The following is a 21,027-nucleotide window of genomic DNA, read 5'->3' as shown; positions in this document are numbered from 1 at the left end:
TTTCCGCCTTAATTGCTTGTGCCTTTTATTCACATTCCTCTCTCAGCCAGAATTGTGAAAAGAGTGTTAGTAAAAGGCTGCACAATAGAGCTTTTCATTAGGCCTCAGCAAGGCACACAAAAGAAGGCTTTTGGAAAGAGTGAATGCATGAGTTTAATTTGCAGGTGGAGAGTAGATAAAAGGTGCTGACGCCTCTATTATTCTCTTACTTAGGTGACCCTTACCCTGTTCAGCTGATCCCAACTACCATGGCAGCTGCTGCCGCAGCAACACCAGGCTTAGGCCCACTCCAGCTGCAGGTAAGTCAGGAAACAATACCAAAGAGACAAAGGTTAAGTAAATATCGAAAACAGCTATTATCGTGTTAAAGCAAAATAAAACTGACTAGTGATATTTGTCTCACACTTTTTTTGTTTTTAAATTTATTTGTACTGATCCTCAAACACAAGTTGAGAGGTGGAGTTTTTTAGTTTTTATCCCTATTTTCTCTACTTAAGGTAGCTTATTGTAAGCTTTTATTGCCTGGTATGATTTAACAAATGAGTTGTACTTTTGCTTTTATTACTATTTGCCTTAATTTCATCGCTGAATGGTCCCCATCAAGACAAAAAGAAAAAAAAGCTGCAAAAAAGGTATGCAAACATGTAATTACAGATCAAGACAACTTAAAGTAGCATGCATTTAAAACTATTCAAGATGCCTAATAACGAAGCATTCTATAGGTACCCTTTATTCTCCTGATAATGCCAGCTCAGTTGGGCAAGCAAGGAAAAGTAGACCAGATAAACAAGTGATTAAATGAGTACAACTCTATACTGAACATCCTGATTAAGACCCTTAAAAAAAAACCCGTTGCCATCCAGTTTATTCCAACTCATAGCAACCCTATAGGACAGAATAGAACTGCCCCATAGGATTTCCAAGGAGTGCCTAGTGGATTCGAACTGCTGACCTTTAACCATTATGCCACCCGGGCTTCCAAGACCTTATAGGGTCGCTATGAGTCGAAATCGACTCGACAGCAATGGGTTTTTGGAAACCCTGGTGGTGTAGTGGTTAAGTGCTATAGCTGCTAACCAAAAAGTCAGCAGTTCAAATCCACCAAGTGCCCCTTGGAAACTCTATGGGGCAGTCCTACCCTGTCCTGTAGGGTTGCCATCAGTCAGAATTGATTTGACAGCAATGGGTTAAGACCCTTTTAACCCTGCAGAATACATATTTCCATACATCTAAGAATGTCAGTGATAACTTTACCAGATGTACACGTAAGTGGTTTTAGAAATGTTGTTTCTGGGATTGAAAAGAGAATCAGTACAGTTATACTTAAAGTAGCTCTCATTAATTATTTTAATCTTTGAATCAACATCCTACAAAATCCTCTATAGTTTCCATTGTTGGATGTTATAGTTATGCAATTAATAAGAAAAAGGTCATCTAATAATGGGACTTATCTCCCTTCTGATAAGTTTTATGCTTTCCTTAGCATGAAAGACATAGTATGCCTGCAAAGACAAATGTAAAGCAGTTGTACTTAATGAAATTAAGTTGTATTCATGAAAGTGCATTGTCATAAGAAATGAACTTATTCTATAAGGCAAAATGTAGTTCTATACTGTAGCATCAAGAGACAGATAAACATCTGGCCGGCACATGGGATTGTCAGCAGACCTGGTGGGTTTCTGTAAAACCAGCTGAGTTTCACAGGAGGAACTGCCAGTATGATAGCTGAGACTTACTGTGTTCTGCAGAGGTTCATAACATTCACTCCTATTCCACCTTTTCTACAAAAAGCTACAGTGTGTGTGTGTCTGTTTCTTTGAGCTGGAAATACCTTGGGAAGTGTTGGAGCCGTGGAGAAAATAAAAGTAACATAACATTTGTTATCCTTTGAAATGACATCTGGGGGACAACTACAATACAGAAAAATGATTCTAATAGGTGAAAGTAAAATGAGGAGTGGAATTAAAGGAAGAGGGGAGAATAGCCAGAAATAGATTTGAATGTGGAAATGGGAGTTTCAGGATGTCAGTTTATAAAGCAAGTTAGACACTCTCATTTCATTTCACTGTAGGATTAGAGGTGAGAGGAAGTGAGGGCAAGTTGGAGGTATCCCTTATGTTTTATTACAGGACTCTAGTGGAAAGTCACTCCACTAGGCAACAATTTCATTTTCTTTTCCTATAGAGATAGGAATAGAATATTTGATAAAAATTCAGTCTTATTTCTGTTCTTATAAGGTGATAATCATATCCCCTTAAAATTTAGGAATATAAAAAAATTCTTTATCAGAAAATAAGAAAAACTTAAAGCATAAACATATCTGCTCTTGTTTTAACTGTAAGTTGATCTATAATGAGATAAAGTTCCGTTTATAGAAGTGATATTTTACCCATTAAAATTTATGAGTTTTAGTTAGAATCCCAAATAATCAGCACTTTGGTATTACAAGTAAATTAATAATCCCCAAACTCTTCATGGTAAACTGTTAGCTACTGTTAAAACACATACATAACACACACACACACACACACACACACACACACACACGTATCTTTTGTTAATGAGAAAAAGTAGTATTCAGATGCAGACACATTCCAAAAGCATGTCATGGCAGAAATTCTAGCTTTTTCATTGAAGTGGGTTGACTCTCCCACCTTCGCTAGAGTGCCTACACCAACTCACTTTTCTACTTATCACTGATGTATTCACAGACCCCTGACCCTGACTTCAGCCTTCCCTAGAGTTGCCAAAGAGACCTGTAATGCTCTCCTTGCTTTAAAACAGCACCTCAATTTTTTCATCTCCACAGACCTGCCCAGATGGGTCAGAGAAAAGCTAATTACAAAGCCTAGTCAGAAGTTGTATCTTAACCCCAATCTTGTAAACCTGTTTTAGAGAAGATTCGTCTAAATGAAGTATAGTGTATGAACCAAGTTTAATATTCTCCAAACTCTGCTTTTAATTGTGCTCTGTTAAAAATCCATTTTCCATTCCTTAATAATATCTTAAGTGGAATCCATCACTTTTTGGTCCCTTTCAGTTACTAAGATTTCATTTCAGTTATTAAGACTCAATCTTACTGGAAACTTTACTTTAATATCCAGCTCACATCTCATTGCCTCCTTTTCCCTCAGTAGGCAAGAATCCTGGATGTAGAGATTGAAAGTAAGGAAGAGTGTAGCTTACTCTTTTGCTTCTTCAGCTCCAGCTTAGTGTCTGTGCAGATGCGGATTGGGGAAGGAGAAGGGAGCATAATGTACCTCTGAGACACCTTGGAATAGTGTGTGTGTAGTTTTCTTGGAGTTTTTCTCAGTATGCTAAGGTAGGGACAGACATATTTGATGATCTATGCTTCCAACCCTCTTTCTATTTGGGGCATCACCTCTCTTGGCTGGCAACCATTCAGGTAGCAAGAATCCTGCCTCCTCCTTCAGCCTCAGTGTTTCTTCACAGTATTCCACTGAGCTTCTCTTCTATGCCCTCCAAGGGCTATGGAGGCACTGCACCACAGACCCGGTCCCAACATGAAACATACACCCCACCCTTCATCTCCATATCACCCTCAGATTTAGAAAACCTCTGAAACAAGCACTACTCTGTCTTTATTTACATACACCCCAAACTCCAGTCTGAAGTTCTCTTTACAACTCTCTCACCATGCTCCTAGTGGGTGGGGCTTTAGTTTTTCAGCTCAACAAGTCTCCAGTTATGGAACAACTTGCCAGCTTCTCTTTTTTTCAGGCTTCTTCAGTTTTTATGAATCTGCCTCCTAACTTGGCAAGGGTGGGAGGAGCACCTTCTTCAAGAACCAAGCTCTCTCATAAAGCCGTAGACCCAATCCTCTCTTTCCTCACCGCTCTCACAAGACACCCATTCATATGTACTGTGGGGGTGGGAAGCTGGAGAAGGGAGGATGAGGAAGAGGTGAGAAGCAGCATGAATGTTGATTGAAATAGGGCCAGTTTAGCCAACTTTTAATATGGTGGTAAGGTGCTGTCTCTAACCAATCACTGGTGGCTGTCTTTAAAACCACTGGAAGTTTGTTGTTGTTGGTGTCTTTTCTTGGGTTTTGTTTTTGTTTAATCAGGGAGCTCTAAGCTCAGAGCTACATTTCACAAGTCAGCAGTAAGAAAGGTGGGTTGGGGTAATAGCAGGAAGACTAGTTGAGAGAATGATTGCCATAGTCGTGGCAAGAGAGAAATGATTATTTGAATTTGTCCTTATTCAGTGGCAGTGGGAATAGCATGGTTGTTGATGTTGTTAGATGCCATCAAGTTGCCCTAACTCATGGGGACCCCATGTACAACAAAACAAAACACTGCCTAGCCCTGCGCCATCCCCATGATCAGTTCAGATCAGACTGTTGTGATGCGTAAGGTTTTCACTGGCTGATTTTTAAGTCAATCACCAGGCCTTTCTTCCTAGTCTCTCTTAGTCTGGAAGTTCCAGACTAATAAGCATCACAGCAACATGCAAGCCTCCACTGACAGAGGGACGGTGGCTGCACATGAGGTGCATTGGCCAGGAATCGAACCTGGGTCTCTGTGTGGAAGATGAAAATTTTTCCATTGAAACACCAGTGTCTCACTGGGATAGTATAGAGGGCATATATATTATAATACAAAAATAGGTTGCTGTTTTCTTTTCCTTATGTCTAAAAAAAATAATTTAAACCTTGGAAAGTGCCATAATTGATATCACTAGCTCCCACAAGCCATGGTTTATGGAGTACTTTCTTAAACTAGGTTCTCTGGTAAGGCTTTTACAAGGATTATTTCACTTAATTCTTATTACAGAACTTTGTGTTGTATATTCATTTCTCCATCTGATAAAGAAAAAAACCAAGTTATAGAATCCAAAACTCCTGGTCTTTAAACAATTACATTTCCTTCTCTAAGCGTGGGAGATTTTATTTTGAACTTTGGAGTCACTGCCCCTTTTAAGGCATTTGCGAACTCAGTAATCTGCTAATGAGATTATAACAATAGCACTGATTAATTGGCACCAACAGAAATACTCTACACGCACTGCAATACTGAAAGCAATAGCGGGATTCATAATGACAGCTGTCTACTTCAGACTCTGCATTTGCCATTTCATGTCGCTTTCCACAGATATATGTTCATTCAAGTCCTTGTTTCTAACACCTAGCTCTAAGGGTCACTGATTATATTTCTACCCATAGTTGACTTTGTTTACCTATAATTTGTTTTTCTTTTGAAATGATTTTTTGCATATAATTGCTCACACTTGGGTCATGTTATGATAAGTAAAAGCAATAACCAGACATTTATAAGAAAGAATAAATAGATGAGTACAATTATTTTATAAGACAATCAAAATGATATGCTTTAAATTAAACCACCATTTATTACTTAAATATTATTTTATGTCCCTGGAGATCCTAACCATTAAAATAAAAAAAAACAAAAAAACTTTATATGAAAAATAACCTGACTATGTACTTCTAAGAGCAGCTAAGATATTCTAAGCACTGTTATATTTTTATTTTTTATAGAGAAAAGTTGGCTTAATCCAGATTATATATATATATAAAATACAAATTAACATGCTGTACTGAGATACTGTTTTATCTTTTTTATAATGAAATATTCATCTTTGTCTCTTCTTCCATTCAAATCTTTCCTGTGCTTCAGACCCATATGTCTAACTGCTTGTTGACGATCAAGTGGAAGTATAGATGTGTACAGGCAGCATAAACTGAGTCCAGAAATGGAGCTCACCAGTTCTCCCTTGATCCTGGATCTGCTCATCCTCTGGTCTTCTTCAGTGCATGGCATCATTCCATCTACCACCCAACCCAGATACCTAAGCGCTGTCCTTAACTCTTCTTTCTCCCTCTTTCCTTACATTAATTCACCAAGTCTATCGATTCCAACTACTAAATACCTCAAGAATTTCTCTTTTTCTTTTCCTCGTCACTGTCACTCTTCTGGGCCAGGTTACCCTCATTGCTCGCCTAATTTATTGCAGCCGTCCCTTTCCTGGTCTTCCTGTCTTTGGTGTTGCTTCATGCGGTGCACTTTCTACTACACAGGAGCTTTCTAATTTTAGAAAATCTAGTCACACCCTCCTCCTACTTACTGCCCGTAAATGACTCCCTGGTGTTTCCAAGCTCCTTCCCCCTCTGGATTTTTGCATGTCATGTGTTCTCTTCCTGAAACCCATTACCCATCATCATTATAAGGTGAACTCCTGCCTATCCTTTAGATTTCAGGTTAAAACCTTACTTTTTCACACAAAACTTTATTGATCCAGTGTCTGGATTAAAGTAGCTCCTATGTGTACCCAGAGCACACTTGTTTTTCCTCTCATAGCACTTGTAGAATATGTTCTATATATTGCTTTCTGGCTTCTACCAGATGGTAAAGTCTATGAAGTCAGTGACGTAACATTGTTTGCACATAACCTAGCACTTGAAATATTTTATGGGCTCAATAAATATCTGTTAAATGAAAGTGTGAATGAATGAACCTTAACATTACAATTATAATAAATTATGTTACCTATTTTACTCAAATAGCTATATCTGCTCTATAATATTGGAATTAAGCTGAATATCAATGATAAGTTTCCTACATAAATTAGTCCTTATCTTTTAAAAGGAGTCCTTGGGCGGTTCACTTGGTTAATGCACTCAACTGCTAACCAAAAGATTGGAGGTTTGAGGCCACCCAGAGACACCATGGAAGAAAGGCTTCGTAATCAACTTCCAAAAAATCAGCCATTGAAAACCATATGGAACACAGTTCTAATCTGACACATATGGGGGTCACGATGAGTTGGGAGGTGACAACAACTAGATCTTTTAAATTGAGACAGGAATACAAATATCAAAAACATCATTGGCGCATGGATGAAAAAGATAAGTAGTTTGAATTCAACTCAAATATACATGAAAACTATATAATAAAAAACGACTCCCATTTGATAAAATAAAAGAAACGTACTGAAGAACTCTACTACCTAGTATATATTTAGCACTAATGTTCTCACCTCATTTAAGTATTTGCTCTAATATCCTCTCTATGAGGCCTGCCTTAACCAATGCATTAAAATCGCAAAATAACTCATCCACAGATATCACACTTCCTATAGCCCTTAAATGTGCTTTTTTCTCTATAGCAGTAGTCATCTTCATGGAGCCCTGGTGGCACAGTGGTTAACAGCTCAGCTGCTAACCAGAAGGTCAGCAGTTCGAATCCACCAGCTGCTCCTTGGAAACCCTATGGGGCAGTTCTACTCTATCCTATAGGGTCCCCGTGAGTCAGAACTGACTCAACAGCAATGAGTAGTCATCTTCAAACTATATAATTTACTGACTGTGTTTCGAATTTATTGTCTTCTTCAAATACAGTAAACACCATGAGGGCAGGGATTGTCATTTGTTTTGTTACGATAATATATATCAAGTGCCCAGAAGCATGCCTAGCAAATAACAGGTGCTCACTTAGTATTTGTTAAATGAAAGAATCATGAGGTCACAATAATTTTAAATATAACCATAAAGCAGTGTATGATTAATTTCTGGAAAAAATGATGTCAATTCAAAGACCAAGGAATTTAACTTTTTTTTGTCCCTATTGGAAGATTTTTTTAGTGTAAAAGAAAGCGCTAATTCTCTCTCCTGCTCTTTTCTTCCTTTTGCTTATCATAATCATGGGCTGCTGTATAAGGACCATGTATCAAACATTTATTGCAGATTATCTAATTCCCTTAAAGTAATTATAATTTATCAAAGAAAAGACCAAACATTGCACTATTTGATTATTCCTATGGTATGTTTTTATGTATGTATAGACGTATACGTGAGAATATGAACTAATGGAGGTACTTTTATTTGACTCAGTATGGCTCACCTTGCCAATACAACACTAAGGTAAATTATTTCTAAGCAATTCAAGGATGTAGTAACAACATAGGAGCTAGGCAATTAGCAGTTTCAAATTCAGAGTTTACCTTCTTCTCCTTCTCCTTCCTCCTTTTTGTTTTCTTTTTCTTCCTCCTCTTCAAACCCCTCTTCTTTCCCTCCAAGAACCAATAATGCCTTTAATATTTGTTTTCCCATTGTTATCTCTTTTTAAAGGAGGATCATTAATTTGTAGAGAAAACTAATCTAGCTTAATTTCAATATTGAAAAGTAGGTATAACTATTTAAGCCAAAAAAATTTACACTCTGAATTTCAGACATTTGTGCTAGATAAAATCAGCTAAGAGAATTGTCTAATTAATAAAACCAAATGAAGGCAACAGTCCATCTAACATCTATTTCTTATATTCATTTTTGTTATTTTTCATTTTACTTAATGGGCATCATGAATATTTTTAATAGTAATAGTTGTAATGTAGTATACTACTATTTCTTAACTAGGCTTCTAAAATGTGAAATTAGAAGGAAATATTTATCCACTTATTTCTCACTTTATAAATACTGTATTTGTGTTGGCCAAAAGATGGTTGCCACCTGTTATACCTATAGGAAGCCAAAAATGTTGACTCCAACCAATGATTAATAGTGATAAGCAGAACGAAAAAAGACTGAGATTCTTCTTGGATCATCATATTTTACTCAAAGTAAGCAAATAGCATTCAATCATGAATTTACTGAATTAATTATACTTTTAAAATGATTCTGTTTAGAAAAAAATCCAAAGATTCAAAATTCCAAATTGTCATAAATGAAATCACATGGGGATACAGTTCCAGGAACTAGTAACATCAGTAACCAGCTTTCTCTGGGATAGAGAAAATGATAGATGATGTGTGATCATGTTAGAGAATGAATCATACAAAATATCAACTGAAATCAATCTTTTTTTCATAACTGTGAAAGACATATGGCAGTTATAGTCAAAATGGCTTAAGAGTCTGTCTGATACAGAGTAACATCAAGGTAGACATGGATGAAAAACTTAAGTTCATTTTTTATGGGCCTCCCTCCAGTCTTGAAGGAGGTCAGTAATTACGACAGGACGCAGATAAATGCTTACTATTTCCCAGAGCACTGCGAGTGACTGAGCATGGCTTTATGTGGCTGGCCAAGAGAAACCAACGCAGAAAATCAATAAAGAAGAAATAACCACATTGTAACATCTAAATGTGAGGATTTTTATTATTGAAGGAATTCCTTGCAAGGATGAACGTAAACTACCTAAATACCCTACTACCCCACTTAACTTTTAGGTGGCAGTAGTTTCCCTACAGGGTGAAAAATGATCAACGTCTCCTCATTTCAGTTGCAACACCGGTAAGCTGTTTGCTGTCGGACTTGTCTGCATGAGTGAGTTTTCTTGCAGGTTATAAGATTGAATTCCCTCTTTTCCCCTCCCTTCGACCCTGAGCCTGCAGGGCAGACAGACAGAAGCACACATATGATTAATACAGCACAGCTGCAAGAATGAGTCATTTGCATATGTATTAATAGAGGCAAAAAAAAAAACAACAACAATTAAATTATATACAGAGACATTCTGCATACCAAAGAACATATGCTAATAGGCCTGAAAAAGTGCAGCCAACATTTTCTCTGACTTTTCCAAGCCCATATGGGCTAGAGTCAGAGCCCAGCAGTTTTCAAGAATCTCCTTTAAGGAAGAACCTGTTAGGAACTGCTTCAATAGTTATTACCACCCACAGGGATCCCAGGAGGTGTTTGACATTTGGACAATGGAGATAGTACAAGCAGTGTCTTTGTCGTGCTATTTCTGTATTTTCTTGTTTTCAGAAACTTCGTGGTGTTTCAATACATAAGAGAATCATCAGTACACACAAGCTTTACCACAGCGTTAGTGTTTATTTTACCAACCAGCGAAATAAATGGTAAACTTCGAAATTATATTTCAAATTCTATCAGTGCCTACACTAAAATAACTATTTGTCAGAGCCAGGTTTTCTGATTACAAGTCCATGCCCATTCCTCAGTGGCATCCTGTGTTCTCATCCAAAACACGGTTACCAGTTGTTAAGTCAGTTGCGACTCATGGTGACCCCATGTGTGTCAAAGTAGAACTGTGCTCCTTAGGGTTTTCAGTGGCTGATTTTTCAGAAGTAGATCACCAGACCTTTCTTCCAAGGCACATATGGGTAGATTTGAACTTCCAACCTTTCATTTAGTGGCCTAGAGTGCTAACTCTTTGCACCACTTAGGAACTCCAAAACATAGTTAGGTTACTTTAAAGTGTTTGGGGCTAATTAATGTACATAAAAGGATTTCTAAGGCTTAAGGCCAACAGTAGATATCATCATGGAAATGATACTAATTTACTGATATCTTAAAAATATACAGTTTTTATACTTTGTTAAGAAAAATAGAATTATTCAATTTTCTGGTCCTGGCTGTCTGAAAGAGCAGCTAATATTCTTCAGTCTCACCAGATTATATTTGTTAGAAATTCAATATTCAATCTAATTGTTGATTTAATTTTTGTTACTATTATCCTTTAATTTATTCAAGGAATGTTTTATGAAGAAAATTCAACCTCGGGAGTAAATTTTACATAAGTGAAAGTTATCATTTATTAGGACCAATAACCATCTTGGACCTAAAGAATGAAGATAGATGCCTGTTAAGAGGAACAAATGCTAAGTTTTTCTTGGTACCAGAAATCTGTTGAATATTACCCATTATTTTTCTTAGTAAGTCTCAAAGCATGCAACTGAAACATGTAAATTGTATTATATACACCTGTTAACCATAGGGTAGAAGTCTTCTTAGTTAATTAAGTAAAGACAAATTTAGTCTCTGAGCAAGGGATAATTAGAAGATAACATAAAGAATAAAGCAAAGTTTGTTTTTTGTAGTAAGGCATTGTGTTTAGAATAATATTTTAAGAGTCACTATTACTTAATGAGAGCAATATAGCATAATGGTTAGGAGCATGGTTCCTGCAACCACCTGTGCCTTATATCATGGTTTGGCTACTTACTATCTGTGTGACTTTGGAAAAGTTACTTAACCTCTCTGTGCCTCAGTTTTCTAGTCTGAAAAATGTGGGTATAAATGATATCTTACTGTGAGAATTAAATGAGATAATATATGTATCATGTATTTATTCATCAAAAAGTATGTGCCAGGCAATGGTAAATGTTTGGTATTATTAGTTGACTAATAAATGTTATTAACTGGTACTAAAGAATTTTTTTATTGACTAAAGGAAGCCTTGCAAATTAGAACATGACAGACTTGGTTGCAAGGCAGCCTTCCAAGCAAGTTAATAAAATTGAGGCAAATTGTCTTTTTTATGAAGAAATAATTTTATTCCCCTGCAGGATATAATTTAAAGACCCCTCACAGGAGTCTAAGGGAGTCAGTGAGTTTACTTAACCAAGTAGGTGCTTGAGATATAGTGTTCTATATTTTGCTATTGATCATTCTTTATGTCTTAGTCATCCAGTGCTGCTTTAAGAGAAATACTACAAGTGAATGGCTTTAACAAAGAGTTTATTCTCCCACAGTCCAGTAGGCTACAAGTCCAAATTGAGGGTGTCAGCTCTAAGGGAATGCTTTTTCTGTCGGCTCTAGAGGAAGGTCTGTGTCATCAATCTTCCCTTGGTCTGGGAGCTTCTCTGCACAGGAACCTCAGGTCCAAAGGATGTGCTCTGCTCCACGCACTGCTTTCTTGGTGGTATGAGGTTCCCATGTCTCTCTGCTCACTTCTCTCTTTTATATCTCAAAAGAGATTGGCTTACGACATTACCTAATCTTGTAGACCTCATCAGTATAACTGCCACTAACTGCATCTTATTTCATCATAGTGATAGCATTTACAACACATAGGGAAACAGATCAGATAATAAAATGGTAGACAAACATACAATACTGGGAATCATGGCCCAGCCAAATTGATACACACATTTTTTTGGAGGACCTAATTCAATCCATAACACTTTATTTCAGTAGTTACATCTCTGTTATGAGAGTAATGCATCCTGTGAAGTCCTTTTTTTCCATGGATACAATACTAATTAAATGTTTCTATGAGCTGCTTCTAACTATTCTAAATGAAATACCTTATGAAGTCTAAAATAATATTCTTTCTGCATAGGTGCTTTGAATGTAACATGCAGTTTTTTTTTTTTTTTTATTAAAAACATTTTCTGGTATAACCATTCAAAGATTACTCGTTTTCAAAATATATGTCTTATCCTACCTTTCTATTATCTAGAGCTAAATTATTTTTCAAATTAAGAAACTTTACAAACTTTTCATTTTTTCTTTGAAAAAACACCTCTACTGTTTCAAACAAATATGGAAGCGAGTTATTTTTGTAAACCTCATAGTATCCTGGAATATTTATTTTTTTGGTACTAAGCTAAGCAACATAAGAAATGCAAATATGAGCTTGTTGAATGGACACGGGAAATCCGAGGTGGAAAGAGGAGTGTGCTGTCACAGTATAGGGAAAGCAACTAGGGTCATATAATAAAGTGTGTATAAATTTTTGTATGAGAGACTAACTTGAATTGTAAACTTTCACTTACAGCACAACAATAAAAAAAAGAAATGAAAAGATGAATTGGTCAAGGATCCTTGGTGGATCATACAGAGGCTTGAACTTTAAGAGAATGAATGGATAGGAAAGTTGAATAGGGTTTGAAGAAAGTCACACAACCTACTGTCTTAAGTATATTTGCAAAGGAAAGGACCTCAGAAACCATTGTTAACAGTTGTTTTCTAACTGTTCGCGGGAGTCTAAGTGGCTCCAAGCACCCCCAGACAGTATCATTCATTTTTATATATTCAACTGTACTGGTTAAGATTGTTTTAATAAAAGATTCTGCTGCTAAAACAAAAGTTAAAAACTATTTTTCTATTTCAACTTCTTAATTTGAAGTTGAGGCAATTTAGACTCTTAAGTAGAGCTCAGACTGGAATCCTAGCAACTAAAAGCTAAATCTAGCTTCTTCCGATTATACCATGGTATCCTTAACAGTAAATGTATATATTATGTTTTAAGATGTTTTGTGTAAAAAGAAAAGGGGAGAAATTGCTATTTTTGCATTTAGACCATTAAATTAAGGGAGGATGAAGAAAACAATGGTTAGATTTGCATATCAGTGACAATGGCAACCTTCTGAATTGCTTTCATTTTGCTGAGTTCAGTGATTGTGCTGTGTAAATTAATTCTTTTGTGAAAAGCTATTGAAAGATCAAGGAATTTAGAAAACAAAACAACAAAATAGCATGCTGTTTCATATCTATTTGTACATAGAAGGTTAAAAGTGATATTATTTACATCCCAAGTCTTGTAATATTTTATTTGCTTCTTAGAAGAAAGATGGTATTCAGGGTGATTATATAATCATGCAGATACTATTCTGCTGTCATGAATGAGCTGTTCTAAGAGAAGGTCCAAGAAGAAAATTTTGAAATGTGTTTGGTTGGCAAGTGTCTTCATGGGACTTGAAAATAGAGCCCTGTCAGATTCCTCTAGAGAAAAAAGTGAAAGCCAGCCCAGCACATTTAAATTTGCTGTTTTCCTGTGGGGGTGGTTCAGTATTGTCATGCCAAACCGAGGGCATGAAAAGGAAGGGGGTGGGGTGAGAGGCAAACCCTATTACTTCCATCTTCCTTAACCTTGGCCTTTCCCTTAGTGATATACCCCTTTTTATGTTGTACCCAACCACTCCTTGGATGAAGGAAGGATAGAAGAAGAAAAGGAGGAACAGACTCAAAGGATGTTCCCAAATGATATGCTACGATGAGCATCAAACTAGTATAATTAATTTCTCTAACATGAAAATTACAACGATGTTCTCTCTTGCTTTTCCTATTACCAGAACTTCTTCAACATATCATGAAAAAGGAGTAATAGTGAGTGACAATTACAGTTCCTTTTATTTTAGAGAATGAGGCAGAACTATAGAAAATATTTTAAGTCCCTTAACCCATCTATAATCCATAGACTTGGAGTCCATTCCGATTCATGGTGACCCCAAGTGTTATAGAGTAAAACTGTTCAGTGGGGTTTTCTTGAGTGTTATCTTAACCGAAGCAGATTGCCAGGCTTTTCCATGGTGCCGGTAGGTGGATTTGAACCACCAACCATTAGGTTAGTAACCAAAACAAAACCAAACCCATGGCCATCGAGTCAATTCTGACTCATAGCAACCCTATAGGACAGAGTAGAACTGCCCCATAGGGTTTCAAAGGAGCAGCTGGTGGATTCAGATTGCTGACCTTTTGATTAGCAGCCGAGCTCTTAAACACTGTGCCACCAGCACTCAGTTAGGTTAGTAGTCAAGTGCAAACCTTTTAATTCTACGTTTATAATTGATTTAAGATAACATGGAGAAGTTTCCATCTGAAATTGGGCTACATTATATTATCTAACTCCTACTGCTTCAAATATGTGTTCTAACTATTTTTCATAGGTCTACTTTTCCCTTGAATTTTGTGCTTTGCTTTTAAAGGCACTTAAAATTATTATAAATAGTACAATGAAAGCATTTGGTAAACATACAGAAGACAAACTAAGACATTCAACCCAACAACAACAACAACAAAAGAAAAGCCTTTACATGTTCATTTTCATTCTCGACTTGGTTTGGTTCTTTTTACACCTTGTTTCCTTCCAGGACAATTTTAAGTTTGAATGTTTTAGTGTGACACAGGCTCGTATTAAATACGGTAGGAAACCATAATATATCTTGTTTGCATGATCAATCCTTCATTGAATATATATCATAGTACAGAAGACAATTAGATGACTAAAGTTTTTTTCTTTAATACATGATCCCCCAAATTTTACTCAAACATTTAAAAATGCTAAAATAAAGCTCACAAATAAATAATATTTAAACGTGTAGTGTCATAGATTGAATTGTGTACCCCGAAAATATCTGTCTAACTTGGCTAGGCCATGATTGCCAGTATTATGTGATTGTTTGCCCTTTTGTCATCTGATGTGATTTTCCTGTGTGCTGTAAACCCTACCTCTATGATGTTAATGGAGCTCTGGTGGCGTAGTGGTTAAGAGCTTGGCTGCTAACCAAAAGGTTGGCAGTTCAAATCCACCAGCTGCTCCTTGGAAACCCTATGGGACAGTTTTACTCTACCCTATAGGGTCACAATGAGTCAGAAAGGGTTTGGTTTTTTGCTATGATGTTAATGAGGCAGGATTACAGGCAGTTATGTTAATGAGGCAGGACTCAATCTACAAGATTAGGTTGTTTCTTAAATTAATCTCTTTTGAGGTATACAAGAGAAAGGTGAGCAGAGAGACAGGAGGACCCCATACCACCAAGAAACAAGAGCCTGGAGAATAGCACGTCCTTTGGACCTGGAGTCCTTGTGCTGAGAACCTCCTTTACTGGCAAAGATTGATGACAAGGACCTTCCCCCAGAGCCGACAGAGACAGAAAGCCTTCCCCTGGAGCTGGCACCCTGAATTCGGACTTCTAGCCTCCTAGACTGTGAGAGAATAAATTTCTCTTTGGTAAAGCTATCCACTTGTGGTATTTCTGTTATAGCAGTACTAGATAACTAAGACATGTAGTATAATGAGTTATGAGCTTGAGCTCTAGAAAGAACTTATTTGTGTGTGTCTTTGGTCAAGTTACTGACTCTTCCTTAGTTTCTTCATCTGTGAAATAGGATATTATTCTTGTGTGATAAAGGTGTTGTGAAGATGAAATGAGATGGTAAATGTAAAATGCTTAGCATAGCAGCCGTGTAGCATAAGCATTCAGTCTTAAATAGCTGGTATCATCCTCATCATCTGTTGGATTCAAGAGTTTTCCATTTTTAGAAACAAGCCTACCAAATCCTTCTATAGTTCAAGTTAGAAAGTAATTTTCTTGTATACAGCAATTATGTTCTGTCGTACATAGGTGTATGGCAAATGAAGAAATACATCTTCATTCAACTTGGTTTGAATATCTGCTTTGGGAGCCAAGCTCTCTTATTTAATCCAAGAAGAAAGTCTTTATGAAAACAAAATAACCCAACAATGTAAAAACCTTTTCTTCTACATTTCAGATTACAAATCACCTGTTTCACTTCTTCCTAAAAATAAAAAAAAACATATATTTATTTATTTACATTCCATAAGAGTTACTAAAGCTTTTTTTTTTTTTTTTAAATGACATTGAAAGTTACTTGTGAAAATAGCAAACTTTCCTCTTTGAAGGGAAGCCATTGTGTTACTGGAAAGTTGTAGTGTTTTGTTATAATTAGGAGAGTTTTGATAAGAATGGCTACTTAGGGCATTTTAAAGGCATCCAGAGTAGTTGGTCTAACTATCATGATCCCTTCTAGCCTCACATATTGCTAAACAAATACAGCAATGAATTCAGAGTTCTAGTCTCCGTCCACCTTTGAACTGATGTATGAATCTGCTGTCAAGTCATTTAACCTGCCCTGGATGGCAGTCTTCTTAATTGTAAAATGCATATAGGATAGCTGTCCTATCTATATCTCATGAAGGAAGGGATAAAATGAAGTAAAATAAGCACTAAAGGAAGAATCAGAAGCCCCAGAAATCTCCAGAAGGAGCCTTTGCACCTTGCAAATGGACTTGTCTGATTCATGAATACATTTATCCACATACTGGTAAGGAAGAAATGGGAAAAGGGTGATGAGGCAGTTATTGACCTGAGACATTTAAAATGAAATGCCTTGGAGCCTTAAAAATAGTCAAGCTTACTCTGAAGATTCGGTTAGGTTAGGAAGTTTTTATTATTCTCGGTACATCTACCTGGAATGAGAGGGAAGAAGAGTCAGACCAGTGCTAGATGATCCAATAGGCAACCTTAAAACATGCTTACACACAAGAAAAGGAGAGCCATCCAAAAGTAAATAAATAACAATTTGATATAAAATAGCTTCATAGTAATAATTATGGAACAAATAACAATGTTGTTTTAATTTTCAGTTACAGCCAACTGGATGGGCACCAAACCCTTTTGGTTCTTATAGCTTATAAAGATTTTAAACAGGAATTTATTTCCTAACATTTTTTTGTTCCTGTTTTTTTAATCAATCAGTTTGTCTCTCTTTCTTACTTTTATCTATCTTCCTTTTGTCTTTGTTTTTCCTTCAGCCTCTCCCCCCGTGCTTTTATCTACCTTCTTCTGTTAATCCCTCTCTTCTCTTCTCCCCCTTCACTTTTCTTCAGTTCTTTCCTCCCCTCTCTTGTTCATCAAGTTCTGGGCCTTTAGCTACTTTTTTATTCTCCTACAATTGCAAAAAAATAAGGAACATATCTAGTTTAGAAATATTTTCATGTTGCCTAAACAGTTATAACAGCAATCCAAATATGAGCAGATAAGTCAAGAGTTGGAATTGGGAATACCAAATGGCGAAGGTGGAGAATATCAGAGAAAAAGCTATCTGGACTTTTTTGTGTATGTGTCTAAATAGAATTAATAATACCCTAGCTCTTAGCCACAGAAGCTTCCACATAGGCCATACACCAATAACAGCCCTCACTCTCACACACTGTTCCATTAGAGTTGGATGTTTTCAAACTAAGCTTTAGAGATGAGGAAGGAAGTGTGAGTTCTCTTGGCAAGGAAAAATGTAAAAGTGGAAGCACAGCTCTCATTATTTTTATACTAAGAGTGTACTTCACAATTCGTTTCTTAGCATCAACTGAAATAGAAAGAACTGCTTTTCACCACGTTTATATAATAGCCTACTATCGGCACTTTATACTCCCATTATCTGAAATGGTAGGTGGTGACCCCTGGCTACCTGCTCTCCTGAACACTCAACCATTTGTTATTCATTCTTTATATCATATAGACATATTAGATATATAGAGAGATCAAGTCTAAATTTTGAAGGGATTTTTAAAAATCTTTATTATCTACATTTAGCTAATTTCCACTTTTCCTATTTCTTTCTTGGGAAGAAAGGCCAAAATGTTTAAGAAATGAAAGTGAAGGTTGTTTAATAAAACTTATGGAAATTGAGTCCTAGGTAGTCTTTACTTTTTCACTTTTCCCACTTTGGGCAGGACTTTAATATTTGTTGAATGAAAGCGGGATGAATGAATGAAAGAGTAAATGAACAAGTACTATCTCCCGTTACCATCCAGGATGGGAGGTGGTTAAAAGAATAGACTTTGGTATTAAGAACATTTGTGTTTGAGTCTCAGTAACCACTATATTTGCAACCTAGGGCAAGTTCCTTAACCTTGCTGAACTACATTTTCATAATGTATAAATGGGGATATTAATATTACCTGCCCAATAGGATTGTTATGCAGCTTAAACAACATGCAATACACTTAGAATAGTAACATATAAAACATGAAATTAAAATTTGCTAATACAAAATATATTAGTTAATATTTATTATTGCATAATATTTTTAAGCATTACAGTAATATTTAAATGCTGATTCTTCATGTTTCTCTGCTGTTCATATTTTGTGAATACCTTTTATAATAATATTATTTTTAAAAAGTGGAAACTTCACAGGAACTAGATCAATAATTTTCAAGAAATATTTGTTGACTAAAGGAAAGAAGGAATGAATATGCAGATGTGCGTATACATACACACACTACACACGAAACTTTAAATTGTGTTTGACCCGTATGGATTAAAAATTTCACAGTGTAGCTTTCTCGTTGCTACTAGTAAATCCGAAATATGTGTTGCCTCAAACTCTATTGGATTGATATTCAAAGACTGTTAAGTTTCTGGCGAAGTACTGAATTAAAGGAAAAGAGCAAAAGTTTTTTTGTTTGTTTTGGTGGCTAAAATAATATATTGTAGGTGATTTTTATCTGAATTTTTTTTCTGATTTATTTTATATCATTGGTAACAACATAAATCTTACTCTATCAATAAAATAATGGTAATATTTATAAATTAAATTGATGAGAATATGACATAATATTTATTGAGGATTGTGTGAACCTTTTATTAAAGTTTTTGAAAATATGAAGTATTGGAAAAATAAAGTACAGAATCAATGGTAAGTTGATATGATGTTGATACACCTTAACGGGTGGATTTTCCCAATTATATGAAAGAAAATGCTACTGGAAAAATGCATGTGTTCAATACTGAAGTATTTTCACTTTAAATCAGATTGACTTTATCATCAATTTTTGATCACTCTTTTTAATTTCAAATTGACTGTGATATGAGTTTGATGTTCATGTACTGATTTCAGGCAAACCTGGAAATGTAGAATCAAAAGAGGAATAAGATATGGTCCAAATAAAAAAGAAATGTTAGATTTTTTAAAAAAGCTAATTTGTCACTTCACTCAGAGTATGAACTGAATAGACTTCTAACCCTTAAAATACCTTTTTTCTCTTTTTATTGCCTAGAATCTTAAGAGCTTTATCATTTGCAGTCATAAAATGAAAATATACACCAAACCCTCAAAGGGCAAGTATGAAATTAAATTATATTTGGGCAGCTGTAACCTTTTAAAACGATCAGATTCCAGTTAATGTATTTCTTCCTGTTCCAAGTGCTGCCATGGTGTTTGATGGTGGGAAGCAGTCCAAAGGGCATTGGGAGATAATAAATTCACTGTAAATTTTACCCCAAGGCATGTCTCGATACACCAAGGCCTCCATTTAGCAAGGCTGACCTAAAACTCTTGTCACATCCAAAGGTCATTTAGGTTGGGGTTGGTGTGTCCCATCTATCTTCCCTTGATGCAAAGAGTGACAGTTGAAACAGGGTTGAGCTTAGAAACAGTCAACTGAATATGAAAAAGAAGCTGGCTTTGGAGAAGGAGGGGAAAGTGAAGAGAGAACTACCTTTTACTGGAACTGACAAATGCTGCGCTTTTTGCAAAGCCAGTGAAGGGTCGATACGATCTTCAAGCTTCTGTTTCAGAGCAACCATTAACTCAAAAGGGGCATTGCTGGACTGGCTGATTCAGAACCAGGTTCTCTTTGCTCTCACTTTTATTTACATTTGTTTTCACAGCCTGGCGGAGTTTTTAGTAAATATTTTTTAAAGAATCCAATATTCCCAAGCTCCCCTTACTTTAAAATTACAATACTCCTTCCCCCTTTAAGACTGTGCTCTTGAGTTAAATATACAATGAACCAACACATGCAAACAAAATAGTAAGAAAATTGTTTTAAAGAAAGAAAGCTTAATGTGATCCTAGTAAATACTGACTTTTTTTCCTAACCTTCTCTCAATCATATACTTTTTAGAATGACTTCAATTCTCTCAAAAGCAACATTCATTTACAAATGTTAAGAATTACAGATATATAAATTATCAATCCTAATAATCATAAGTAATGTATTGTGTCAGATGAAGAAATATTAGACAGCAACTGCGTGGCTATAACAAAAGATTAAACGCTTGCAAGTCGTCTTATGGGAAAAAAATTAAAAATCATTTGGTGAAGGCAGAGATATTTCCCAAGTGTCTAGAACAGTCTTTGGCCCATAGTAGGTGCTCAATAAATATTTATTGACTGAATGAATCAATCTATGACAGGAGAGCAGAAGTTACAATAGTTGATTATTTCTCTGGACTGCTTCGATGATAAATGAGATGCACGTCCTGTGCAATGGAAAAGGAAGTCTGTTGTGATGAGAGGGGCTAATGAAAGTCAAAGCACATTGCAAATTACAAGGTGCAGTTAGAGTGTGTTTTTGTTACTTTAATTGAATGAAGAGTTAGGTGTTGTTTGGATAGTGCAAATGACTCATTTTTACTATACCTTTCTTACTCATTTTCAAACGGTTTCGACAAATTAGTGACCATGAATTGAGGTTTATGTGATTAAATTCTTAAAAATAGAGTTTTATGTGATTAAAATCTTACTATAAATTATACAAGAAAGAACAAGTATTTAAAAAAGAATGAGACTCAGATTGTTGAAAATTATATATCCAGATTTATTCTATATTGATTTTGAATCAATTTCATATCGTTTAAAAAAGTGACTAGGTAAATGTTATTCCCTATGTGGTATATACAGTTAACTTGCTTGGTTGCTAAATGAAAGGTTGGAGGTTCAAGTCCACCTGGAGGCATGTTGGAAGAAAGGCCTGGCAGTCTGCTTCCAAA

General features: G+C 35.8%; 1 protein-coding gene across 1 annotated transcript in view; it reads left to right on the top strand.

Moving 5' to 3' along the window:
- Nucleotides 1–21,027, top strand: part of SOX5 (SRY-box transcription factor 5) — a 955,120-nt gene that overhangs the window by 844,984 nt on the left and 89,109 nt on the right. The window contains exon 11 of the mRNA XM_023738014.1: nucleotides 214–299. Coding sequence (XP_023593782.1) covers nucleotides 214–299 — 86 coding nt within the window. The remainder of the gene's footprint in view (nucleotides 1–213; nucleotides 300–21,027) is intronic.

This window comes from Trichechus manatus, unplaced genomic scaffold, assembly GCF_000243295.1.
Source record: "Trichechus manatus latirostris isolate Lorelei unplaced genomic scaffold, TriManLat1.0 scaffold00112, whole genome shotgun sequence".
In the NCBI taxonomy this organism is placed as follows: domain Eukaryota; kingdom Metazoa; phylum Chordata; class Mammalia; order Sirenia; family Trichechidae; genus Trichechus; species Trichechus manatus.
Note: the sequence above shows the minus strand (reverse complement) of the source record. Positions and strands in the feature narration are given on the sequence as shown.